Genomic DNA, 13,335 nt, shown 5'->3' with positions numbered 1-13,335 from the left:
TAGTGATTTTTAAAGTATGTTTTTATATTACTTTTCTATATATATTATATAGCACCTTTCACATCTGTCTATTTGGTGTATAGCGATTTTCACATTACCTATTTAAATTGCTTTTCTATATATATATATATATATATATATATATATATATATATATATATATATATATATATATATATATATGTATATATAGAAAAGCATATATATATATATATATAGTGTCTTTCACATCTATTTGGTGTATAGCGATTTTTGCATTATCTTTTTATATTGCTTTCCTAAATATATTATATAGTGCCTTTCACATCTGTCTGTTTGGTGTATAGTGAATTTCACATTACCTAGTTATATTGCTTTTCTATTATCTGTGTGTGTATATATATATATATATATATATATATATATATATATATATATATATATATATATAGTGCCTTTCACATCACCTATTCCCATCTTTTAACGCAGTCCAGACTTATTTCAGTAGGCGAGTCGCTCCGTTCGGCTGCTGTCTGGAGGCTCCTAACTCGTCGCGGCTGGTACATGCGTTATTGTATTTATTTATTTTTAACATTAATTATTTTCCTTCGCTCTGCCTCATTGCCTCCTCTCTGATCTTTTCCATTTTTAATGGCGACTCAAAGGCGCTCGTACACACAAAACAAACAGCGCAGCTCCTCGTCGCACCGCGAGCTCCTCCATTAAGCGGGCCGCCAGGTGAGGGGGACGTGCGACATTCGGCAGCGCACTTTGTCCTTTTGTTGCTAGGAGATTAAAGAGCAGCCCAGCTGTCGCTTCATTTCTTTGTGTCGCCTTTTGTTTTGTTTTTTATCTGTCACCCTCATTACAGTCCTAACGTGCGACTTTTTATAAAACGAGCCCAAGTCTTTAGCAAAGAGTGAGATGAAAGTCACTTTACTTACCCCGCCATTCACTTTCTTGGCCAGGTGGTGGAAAAACGCATCCAGCTCGTTGCCTTCGATGTATCCATTATCTGAGAATCGCATACAATAGAGAAAAAATATCAATTAGTGTTATAATAATAATTTAAAAATTAAAAAAAAAAAAAAAAACACAACTCTGCGTGTGCTCCCAAACGGACTTCCTGGACTTCCACCGTTCTCATCAGCCAAAGGGGGCTCAGAGTAACCACCTAACAGTTACTGTCATTGTCACCCAAGACACAAACTCAGCCGTCCATCCGTTATCAGGGTCTTCTTAATAATTGACGCGGAGCTGGGAGCGCGGCGGGGCTTGGGAAGGAAAACCGACGTGGGCGGACAGGAACGTGAAACTCCTTGTAACGGCATGGTCTTTGTAAGACTTTCACATTTACTTGTTTAGCTGATGATTTTATCCAACGGGACTTACAAAAAGGTCAACATAATCGAGCAGACATCAGTCTGGGGGACACTTTGGGAACAAAGTAAGTGACAAGACAAGTCGACCAAAAAAAAAAAAAAAAAAAAAAAAAAAAAAAAAAAAAAAAAGCCATCACAAGTGAAGAGCTCTGAAGAGAAACACCAGCGACTTCAACATTTCTTGAATTACCAGAACTTGTCAAAGCCAAAGACAGAAGTTTGCCAAACAAGAGGGTCTTCAAACACTTCTTTGGATGGAGGTGGACAGCTCGTTCCACCAGCTAGGAGCTACACAAGCAGAGTCTGCATTGAGATTTGACACCCACGACGCAGAAGGAGAAGAGGAGGAGAAGAAACACAGGACCTCACCGGTGTCTCCTTATATGCAGGTGCAGACCCACAGACCACTCATGGGCAGGCATCAAGGATTTGAACTTAATGTGTCCTGCTACAGGTAGCCCATGAACGAGTGACATGTGCCCATCTTAGTTGGTTGAGCACCAGACATGCCACTGTACTTTGAATCATCTGCAGTGGCTTGGTGACACATGCCAGCAGAGAGTTGCAGTGGTCCATATGTGACACAAGACCAAAGCCTGTGCTGCACCCTCGGTCAGATACGTACTGATCTGATACAGAGTGGACCTGCAAGACCAGAGACTGCTGCATCATGGTCGGTGAAGGACAACTGGCCACCCATCACCACCTTAAGATCGTGTGCAATTTTGAGCCAAGGTGAACAGAGATGGGGTGCTGAATAGATGGACAAGCTGGGACCACAAGGAGGTCCATCTCAGCCAGGTGACCTGGAGAAGATAATTACAAGCTGGATGAAGAAACATCAGTGAGACATGCAGAGATTCTCTAGTGGGAAAGACAAGTACAGCTGTGGGTCACAAGCACAGCATTGATATGAGGAACCATAGGACTGCATGATGGGGGGCCAAGTGAGAAGGTGTAGAGAGAGAAGAGGAGAGAGGACCCAGCACCCACCCTTGGGGTACCCCACCACCACCCCGTGCTTGTCTGGTGTACCCTTGGCATCTCCCCTCTCCAGGACACACAGTAAGATCTGCCCAAGAGGTCGGACTTAAATCACCCAAGAGCAGTGCCACTGATGCCAGGGGCAGAGAGGGTGGTAGGGTGGTAGACCATGTCAAAGGCAGAGGAGAGATCTAGCAGGGCAAGGACAGATGACATGTTTGTAGCTCTGGCCAGCTGTTGGGGCTTCTAGCTGCTTTGGTGGAATGACCCCCTCTTGAGGCCTGACCGATTAGGAGTTACGAGTATGAAAGGCGCTATATTTTTTTTCCCCCAGTTTCTACCTCGCTTAATCCAGACCAGGACTGGCGTGGGGGTGCTGGAGCCTATCCCAGCTAGCATAGGACACAAGGCAGCAATACACCCTGAGGACCTGGCACCAGGCCATCGCAGGGCACACACACACACACACACACACACACACACACACACACACAGGCCAGTTAAGCACCACCAGCTCACCTAACCCGCATGTCTTTGTAGAGTGGGAGGAAACCGGAGCTGAAAGGCGCTAGATTTGTAACAAAATGGACTGACATTCTTGGACTGGATCTCTTGCATGAGACACCAAGTCCTTAATCCAGGCTCAGTGCTGCTTTCTCCTCAGATGAAGTGTCTACCATCCATCGTTATTTAAGGGACTCATTTCCAGGTCACAGAGAGCCAGCAGCTTCATGAATAAGACAGAGCGACGTCACATTCGGACCATTTTCTTTCATTAAGGCCTTGCGACTTTTAAAGCTTTGTCATCTTTACTAAATTGGAATGTAGTGTGCGAAAGGCGCTATATATAACCAAATGTTATTGTTTCTGACCGACAGTCGTCCTGTGCCAGTGAACATCCACGTGGGCCACATCAAGTGGCTTCTTTCAGACTGAATGATAGCCTGCACTGTCGCACTGGATCGGTTTAGGGTGGTCTGCTTCAAAAGATACAGCAAAGTTAATCGAGAGACACAACACGCACCGTCCAGCCGTCCATGTTGGAACCCACTGCTGCAGAGCCATCAGCATCAGGCGTCACAAAGACAGCACACCGGACGATGGCGTCTGCCGTGTCACCAACACTATAGACACGGGAATGCGGTTTACTTGGTGAAGTGTGTCATTATAAGGCGTGGTATGAAAGGCGCTATATACAGCAAAACGAAGTGTTCCTAAATGACAGATAGTCCATGTTGTTAGACTGGATTGGCTTAGGGCAGCCCCAAACTCAATGCAGCATCTTATTCAGGAGATGAATATGAAAGGCGCTATATACTGGATCTGTTCAGGGCGTCTTTGTTACTTTCACCACAGACGCAGTGTGTCTGACATTCATCCTTGTAAGGGACCCGTTTTTTTTAATTTCAGGGTCACTTCAGCTTAAGTAATAATTAAAAAAAAAAAAAAAAAAAAAAAGAAAAGCCTGACCTCGCATCACAAAAATGACGCGCCTTTCAAAAGTATCTTCCATATAAGACATGTTATTGTAGAGTGCAGTATGAAAGGCGCTATATAGTAAATGAAGTATTTCAATAAATAAAGCGCTACATACAATGAAGTGGATTATTTCAGTATAAAAGGCGCAATAAAGAATGAAATAGATTATTTCCATCTGACAGGTCTATTACGCTTTTAGACGGGATCTGTTCAGAGTGTCCCGTTTGAAACATACAGCAATTTAAAAGGTAAAAACCACATAACCCACCCATTTATTTATTTATTTTTGAACCCCATTTTATTTTATTATTATTATTATTTTTTTTTTTTAAAACAGTTTTGAAAAGCCAGCAGCGTCAGGTACCGGGAAATCACCAGTCTGGGACTGAACATCAGCGTGGCACGCACTATAAACCTGGTAGTGCTGTTTTCGTGGTAAAGCATTTTATTATAGTGCTCTGCTTGAAAGGCGCTATATATAGCAAATCTGATTATTTGTGACTGATAGTCACCTTGTGCGGTTTAAGCACCACCCAAAATCGGGAATCTGCTCGAAATACTATACAAAGAAACTGGTGATACTATTTTGTTTGCGAGGTGTTTAATTATTCTAATCCATTGGGAAGGCGCTATATAGCGTACACTAAATTATATCCTATGCTATTAGGTTGACGTCTTTCAGGACGAGGTGCTTAAAAGAGAGACATACACCACCTTGAATGGGAAAGCAATCACAAATACCATTCAGAGGAACACGAAATGCTGTTTTGCGTGCAATTCATGTAATTATTGAGCTCAGTATGAAAGGCGCTATATATAATAAATAATATTCTGGGCTGACGCCATTTTAGGCGATGGCTCGTCACCAACACTATACAAGGAACCTTGAAATGTTAATTTGTTTTGTAAAGTGTCTTATTCGAATGCTCTATTTCAAAGGAGCTATATATAATGAATATAACAAATCGAGCGCTGCGTTATTAGATTGAAGCCCACTTAGTTAAAAGACAGCCACACCCGTAAATAGAAAATCTGTTAATACTTTAGATGGAACCATTTATAATACCACTTTGACTGCAGTGCATTTTATTTTTGAGCTCAGTATGCAAGGCGCTATATACAATGAGCAACATCCTGTGCTGTTAGATTGACCCCCTTATGGAGTGTTTTCATAAAAAAAACCCGCACGTTCCTTCTCTCATCCGCCCCCCTCCGACTGTCCCAGTACATCCCAGTCCTTTTCCTTTACCACTCTTTAAACTCCCCGCTCCCTTACTGAAACCCCTTGGGAGGGACCCGAGACCCCCCCGGACTTACCGTCTGCGTCAAAGTGCTGCCAGATTTCCAGGAAGCCGGCCGCGTCCAGCTTGTCGAAGGTGCTGTCCATGTCCACTCGCCAAAGTTCAGTTCAAATCAGTCACCAGCTGAGATCTCCCTGGAGGTGCGGATCTCCCACGAGCGCTGCGCTCCGTTTCGTCTCCTCGACGCCCACTTCAGGCTGAAAGCCCCCAACTCGCCGCTGCCTGCTATTTAACCGCCGAGGCTCCGCCCTTGAGGTCTTGCCGTTGCTCTTGTTGCTCGAAAGAGACCTGAAGTCTGTGCCCGCATCGGTGATGTGCCCTGCCAACATGGAGCCCACTCGTGAGATATAATACACGTTAACTTTATTAACTTAACATGCGAATCAGTCAGGCTTTTAGCGGTGGACTCGTAATTTAATGGGCCACCCTGCACATGACATCAAGGAACCGGACAACTGGACAAACGCGGCAACTGCGTCTCTTTGTTTTAAGTTGATGCTGTTTGGAGCTTTTCAAACCAGATGTCCACTCACAACTGGTAACTAACACATTTACATGTATGTATTGTTGTAGAACTCTTTATATTATAAAATAAGTGCACCGGGGTTCAAGGTGACAGTAAATGGTGGCTCCTCAGTCCAATCTCAACGATCTGGACACGACTCCCACACGTTTAATTCCTGTCTCCATACACCGGAGCAAAACCACGCCTTCATGCATTAGGCATTGGCGCAAGACCACGCCCAGAGCTTGACAGCATGTATGCAGCCACTCATCTCACCTCATCAATAAGTACAGTAGTCGTCTCTCTATAATGTCACTCTCAGCTAGCCATCAGTCTCCTCAAATGACCATCCAGAACTTCACCCTACCTCCCCAAGTGGGATGGCCACTCTCACACCTCAAACACGGCCCAATTACCTGACCCGGTGTGCTTATCAATACAAACTCGGCACCATATCCAACCAATCCCAGAGTCATCAACTCCTGCAGACCACCTCACCTACATACCCCTGAAAACAAAGCCTGCTACCACAGAAATGAGAAGCAGCATAGCCACCTGGGAACTACACTCCACTGCCACCAACTGAGTGCCACCCTAAATGTTTGGTGACAACAGTTACCCTAACATCTAACCTGGGAATTTAGTTTATATTATTAATGGTGTTTATTATTGCGTGTGGTGGTTTACAAGCACCCTGCTGTGAAAAAGTATTATCCCCCTTCGGCTTATCCCATTTTTACATACCTTACATAAATGACTGGCAACATTAAAAAAGGGGAACCAGTGTGAACCCACAGATTTCAGACCACCACATTATTCAAACTGTCCAACACCACACCAGCCAAGTGAAAAAGTATCTGCCCCCTTCATTTCAATACTTGGTTTGCACACCTGAACACTTCCTTTCATTTGACATGGCTGGTGTGGACACAAAGCCCACCCTTCTTTGCTTTCATTTGCACACGTTGGTAGGTTTGTGAGCACTAACTGCTTGTTTTAGTATCTCTGATGGCTTCACGTCAGGACTTTGACAGGGCCACCAGTGTTCAGCTGTAGACTCGATTCTGTGACGACTGCATGACCCAAAGACACTTCAGGTGCAGGGAATGGGCTGGTTGCCATTTCTTAGCGGTTATAAAAAGGTGAATTTGTTTTTTTTTTTTGTTTTTTTTTTACTACAACCTTATTTTGTTTTGGGAGATATTTTTGTAGCTTAAGATTTTATTTGAGCGACATTTTTTCTGAATTTTAGTCTGATTTTTAATATAAATGTGTGTCCTTAGGCTTTTACCCTTGGGCATTGAATTATGATTTTATTGTTAATTCTGTTTTCATTTAGATTGTTTAACTCTACATTCTATTGCATCATTGTTGACAAAATTGAGCAAAAAACTTTTTTTTTTTTTTACTTTTTACTATAACTTTGTATGTGTCTGCTCACAGATAATCACAACTGGGACATTCGAGGACCACCACATCTTAGACGGTCATTCATAAGAGTCAGACAGACAAGAAAGGCACAATATAATGAATCTTAACAGACAATAAAGGCACAATATACGAATGAAACATGACAAACGGATTATAAAAAGTACTCCACCTCTTTATAGATTTTCTTGTTTAACAACATTGGATTTCATTTTTCTATTTCGACACTAATCAACAGAATACTCTAATGTAACACACTCAATGAACAAATTAGGAACACCTGCGTAATCATACAATTATCTTACCAGCCAATCACGTGGCAGCAGCACAACACATCAACATCCTGCAGATTCAGGTCAGGAGCTTCAGTTTATGTTTATTTCAAATACCAGAATGGGGAAAACAAAATGTAATAATCTCTGATTTTCACTGTGACATGACTGTTGGTGCCAGACTGGTCGAGTTTGATTATTTCTGTAACTGCTGTTCGGCTGGGATTTTCACAGACAACCCGCTCTATAATGAAGTTTACTCAGAATAATGCAAAAAGCATCCAGGGAGCAGTAGTTCAGCAGGAAGAAACACCTTGTGAGAGACAGAGAGGTGATAGGGGAATGGTCACAGTCACTCAATACAGCACACACCTCTGTTCAACTGTGGTGGGGAACAAGGCGTCTCAGGCTCATGTCGATGCGGATGGGCTACAACAGCAGGAGACCATATTGGGTTCCACTCCTGTCAGCCAAGAACAGAAAACTGAGGCTGCAGTGGGCACAGGCTCATAAAAACTAGACATTTGAAGACTAGAAAAACAGTCTGGTCTGAGGAATCTCAAATTCTGATGAGGTACACAGTTGGTGCAAACAGCAGAAATCCATCTACCCAGTCTGCCTTGAGTTATAACACTCCATGCTGGTGGTGGTGTAATGGTGTAGTGAAGGTTTTCTTGGCTTGAATGGATCATCGCTTGAATGCAATGGGGTCTAGTAAAGTATTGTTGCTGATAATGTCGCATCATTTCATTGCCAAAACATCTAGAGGCTACTTCTGGCATTCAAGTGCATGATGTCAGAAAGCAAACTGGTTTCCTGAACATGACAATGAGTTCAGCGTTCTTCAGTGGCCTTCCCAGGCACCAGACCGAGCATCCAGTAGAAACATTTTTGGGATGTGGCAGATGGGGGTTGGGGGATTTGCAGCATGAATGTGCAACTGACAAATCTGCAAATATTGTGTGAGGCAATCGTCAACATGGAGTAGAATCTCAAAGGAATGTTTCCAACATCTGGAGAAATCCATGCCACAAAGAATTGAGGCTCCTTTGAGAGCAAAAGGTGGCCCTTACCAGTATTAGCAGAGTAGCCTTAATCATTTGCTCAGTGAAGAGTATATTTAAAATACACACACACACAAATGAAGCATATACAATAGTAATTCACTTACACACACACTTCATATATTTACATGCTTAGCAGACATTTTTATCCAAAGCAACTTACAAAATAGCTCATTGAGTAATCAAGTAAACATCGGACTGGGGGGACAGTTTGGGAACAAGTGTTACAGGACAAACTGATCACCACAAGTGAAGAGCTCAGAACAGAAGACAAGTGTGTTAGGTCCTTGTAACACAGGAAGTGTAACGGCCAACATCAGTAACCAAACAAGAGAGGCTTCAAACACTTCTTAAAAACATTGAGGGAGTTAGAATTTTGAAAGGAGGTGGGCAGCTCGTCCTGCCAGCCAGGAGCTACCCATGAAGAGTCTGGACTGAGATTTCATGCCATGCAGAGGTGACATCACCAGACACTGCTCATCGGCAGAACTGGGTGGGAAAGGAGGAGCACAGGACCTCACAAGGTCTCCATATATGTAAGTGCAGATCCATTGCCTACTCTGTAGACAACAATCAAGGGTTTGAACATATAATAGAGTTAAGTAATCAACCAATACATATTAACGTATTTATACTTACCGAGTCGGTTTATTCACATTCCAGGTCACATGGAGGCTCAGGTCAATTCCAGTAACACTGAATGCCCAGCAAGTGCGAACTCTTGGATGGGACACCAGACCATCACAGGGCTCATTCACACTGCCACCCACACCGAGTTGTCAGCCATCCTAACATCTTCTGGGGGGCACAGAGAGAGGCATGTGGAGAGAGCATGCAAACTCCAAACAGAAAGTGGCCATGCTGGAACCTGAAAGGGCTACGGAGTGGTAACACTAATCGCTATTAACACAGTGCAATCTCCCATTATTTACAAACATGTATTAATTAAAACAATATCTAATGTGTTGCTATCAACATTTCTTTCCCTTAATATTGCTAAAAGCATTAAAATAATCTTTGGAGTTCTGTGCATGTAAAGAACACAAAAAAACCCACTGCCCTTCTGAATCAGCTGGAATGAAAAGAATCTTAGCAAGACTCTTTTATTCTACTCAAGGTAACTGCAACCTACACACGACAGGATTGTTATTTACAGGACGGCTGAACAGAGAGGAGCGCGTCTACAAACGACAATGAGCCTCTAGAGGCCTTGAGCGCCAGACGTCACACTACCGGCTCACATTGCTCCTCCACTCTGATTCAGTTCCCAGAGCTACCTGTAAAACTGATTGGAATTATTCTGTTACTCCAACCGGATCCTGAACTCATTTTTTATTTGTCATTTAAAGGAAAATAGGAGGGTATATTTTGGCCACATCAGCAGATATTTCCTTAAATTCTGCTTTACTTTGCTAAAATAAAGCTAATTTCCTTTGTGTACAGCCATTCCCCAAAAACAAACATAACTGAACCCTTCATTGAAACTCCACTGACCTGTACTGGCCACTGCTTCAGACATTCTTCTTTGGACTATAAAGTAAATGCTGATCAGTTTTAGACTTGAAAAATACAAAGAAAAACAAATTGTTCAAGCATCATAAAACAGAAACAAAAACCAACTTCTTTTGTTATTTCCAGTTAGAACAGACCTCAACATGTGAATGTGAACTTCACACTAATCTAGGGTTGGATTCAGTGTTTATTTTGTTTTATTAAATAAATAACAGTATGGAACTGGAGTTATAAGAACAGCACATTCTGGCCTCTGCACAGTCTACTTGGTAACGTAAAACAAAGCTTGAGATATGACTGAAAACAACATATTTGGACAGAATGCATTAGAGGCATTTCACAAAATAAAAAAAAAAAATCGCTATTTTAAATACTATATTTATAAGCAATTGATCCAAAGGCATTACACTAGACTTATAAAAAAAATTCTTTATTATTTTTTTTTTTTACAATTAAAAATACAAATTCATACAAAATATTTACGTAAAAATTTCCAGACACCGTCTCCTTAATAATATATTACACACTCAAACACAACATTCACCGGTAAGCTTGATTTGGATGTTCCTACACGTGTCACTTTCTATCTGGAGTACTTCTTCATACATCCCTGGGGACCTTGGATGGAAGTGCACAGGTAAATGGAGGTAGCGCCGTACACTGTAAAAGAAGAAAAAAAAAACATAAAACATGAGGGAAATTTCTAGTGGTGACCAAAGGCTTTCAACAAGTTTAAATTATTAATTACATACATCACTGATTGATTGATAATTGTACTCCTCAATCTCCATTTTAATCTCTTATAACACTGGACAATGAAGATTTTGCTTCCTAAACACATTTTGGTGTATCTGATGGCTTTTTGGCTGCAGATCACAAAAGCCACCTCTCCATTCTCCTGTCAGGCACTGCTTTATTGCATTCGCCGATTTGTTTCTCATATGTACACATTGTCAGACGTGTGCGTCAGAGGAACATCTTCCCAGGTATGCAATATCCCATTGGAGTGAGAGGGGGCGCTGTCGCCAACAGACTCATCTTTTTTCTCCTCCTCTGCAGGAGTGGGAAGACTCCCCTTAAGAGACAACAACCCCGCCCCTTCCAGCCGGAGGGCTATAAATGATTGACACCTGCTGATTTTGGCATCTCATTTGGACCGAGACTTGATGAAAGAATGGCGCTTCACACATACAGACCTGCTCTCAAAAGAGCAACCTTTACACAAAGCCAGGAAGGTTGCCTTATTTTAGTTTCTATTTTGCGCCCTCAGGCACCGATTTTGAGATCAGTCCATGGGCAACCCCACTGGCACTCTACCCACAAATATTCACCCGTCCACAACATATAAAGTACAACAACAACAACTGGAACATTCTTGGTGATCCAACACTAGTGGTATATCAAAACTGCAGTTCCAAGTACTGCAAATGGGACAGCCATGCTAAAGATTGTTACGTTAAAATTAATAAATAAATAAAAGGAAACCGGCCGCTTTATAAGCGGGGCAGAAAACAGAGGTACATCAATCATTTGTCGACCCAAAAAAGAGATTTATGCCTCCTTTTCATATATAACTTGGACTGATGAAAAATTGTTAAAGCAATAAACAAGTAAAGCAAACTATTTAAATGGAATCAAATGTTTCTATGAGTAACAGACACCAAGATTAAGGAAGGCATTTTTGTTGGTTCACAAATCAGACACGTTATCAGTAATAAGCGGTTTGAAGATCGGCTAGTGTGGATGGAGAAAATCGCAAGGAAGGCATTCAAGGATGTTGAGAATGTCTTTGGTAACTGCACAGCACCCAACTACGTCCATCCATCTGATTGGCAACAGGATTCAAGCATTGAAAACCATGAAGTGGAGAGATTCTTTTTCTGTATTCACACCCGATAATATTGGTGCAGCCAGTGATGAACACAGTTAAAAGGTTTTACTACGACATTGCAATGCTAGAAAAGCCGTATCAGGGCTAACAGAATCCTTCAGTAGTGGCCGACTACTGTTAAGTCACTGAAATGAGAAGGGCCCGATGCTAAGAAGAAATAAAAATCAGCAAGAAAATATTTTGCTCAATTGAACTAATGAAATGGGTCAGCATCATTAAGCAATTAAACATGCTATATTTCAATAAAAGTATATTTTTTATGTTTATACAGTTCATCTAAAATTATTTGTATATACCAATGAGAGAATTCAGTTTTTGATTTTTAATTCATTTAGAAACCTCTCTGAAAACAAGTTTTTACTTTTGCATTATGGGTTACTGAGCATAGATTGACATGGAAAATGGCAAATGTATCTACAGGGTGGGCCATAAGTTTCCATACATATGGTTTTTAACATTTTATTTTTTATATTTCAGATAGCCTAAAAATGCGTTTGAATAAAGAGCAACAAATTAAAATCATACTGATGGTCAGGTCAGGAAGCAGTCGCATGGTTACAATCGAATTTAACAGAAAACATGAAACGAATATCACACACGACACTGTGGCAAAGCTCATTAGAAAGTTTCAAAACACAAAGTGTTACAGATCAACCGAGATGTGTTCAAAGACGTACAGCCACCGATGAAGGCACAACAGCTACGATACTGTCAGCGCTTACATGGTGTCCCACAAAAAGTACACGACGGTTGTTTGCAGAAAGTGGTGTCAGCAGATCGAGTATCAGGCGCATTTTGAAAGCAAATAAATGGCATCCATACAAATTGCATATGGCACAGCATATGAGTGAAGACGACCCGGATAGACGGATGGAATTCTGTGAATGGGCATTAAGCAAATTGAACGAGGATGCAAACATTTCAACCAAGATCTTGTTTACTGAAGAAGTAAATTTTTACGTCAATGGAGAGGTTAATCGGTAAAACGTATGTTATTGGAGTAATTCTAACCCTCACTGGATGAGTCCGACGAAGATGCAAGGTGCCGGTAAATTGATGGTGTGGGCCGGGACATGGGGTGACAGAATTATTGGACCAGTTTTTGTTGATGGAAATCTTAATGCTGAAAAGTATCTTAATATGTTGCAAGAAGCGATTTTTCCATCCCTGCTAAACGAGGATGGTAACTTCCCAGTCTACTTCCAGCAAGATAGAGCTCCATCTCATTATGGTATTCACATGCGTCAATGGTTAGATCAGCAATTTCCGGATGCTTGGATTGGTCGCCATGGTCCTGTGGAGTGGCCTCCCGATCCCCAGATCTCACCCCATTTGATTTTTAATCTTTGGGGGCATTTGAAGGCCATGGTGTATCAGGAAAAGATACGAAACATAAATCATCTTAGGGAACATACAACCAACGGCATATAAGCATAACTCCAGCTGTGCTAATACGTGTTCATCATCAGTGGCGGACACGTGTTGAAATGCGTTTTCAAAACAATGGCAGTCATGCAGAGCATATTATATAAATAAAA

General features: G+C 41.7%; 2 protein-coding genes across 2 annotated transcripts in view; both read right to left on the bottom strand.

Annotated features, from left to right (window-relative positions):
* The window catches only part of scgn (secretagogin, EF-hand calcium binding protein), a 40,652-nt gene extending 35,294 nt beyond the window's left edge, over positions 1–5,358 (bottom strand). The window contains exons 1-2 of the mRNA XM_028817573.2: positions 5,142–5,358; positions 924–994 (exon numbers count right to left, since the gene is read on the bottom strand). Coding sequence (XP_028673406.1) covers positions 924–994; positions 5,142–5,211 — 141 coding nt within the window. The 5' untranslated portion in view covers positions 5,212–5,358. The remainder of the gene's footprint in view (positions 1–923; positions 995–5,141) is intronic.
* A 4,957-nt stretch (positions 5,359–10,315) lies between these two features.
* Positions 10,316–13,335, bottom strand: part of cep192 (centrosomal protein 192) — a 79,796-nt gene continuing 76,776 nt past the window's right edge. The window contains exon 40 of the mRNA XM_051935976.1: positions 10,316–10,566. Coding sequence (XP_051791936.1) covers positions 10,434–10,566 — 133 coding nt within the window. The 3' untranslated portion in view covers positions 10,316–10,433. The remainder of the gene's footprint in view (positions 10,567–13,335) is intronic.

The sequence above is a fragment of the Erpetoichthys calabaricus genome, chromosome 13 (assembly GCF_900747795.2).
Source record: "Erpetoichthys calabaricus chromosome 13, fErpCal1.3, whole genome shotgun sequence".
NCBI lineage: Eukaryota > Metazoa > Chordata > Cladistia > Polypteriformes > Polypteridae > Erpetoichthys > Erpetoichthys calabaricus.
The sequence above is the reverse complement of the archived record's forward strand: the minus strand, read 5'-3'. Positions and strand labels throughout refer to the sequence as shown.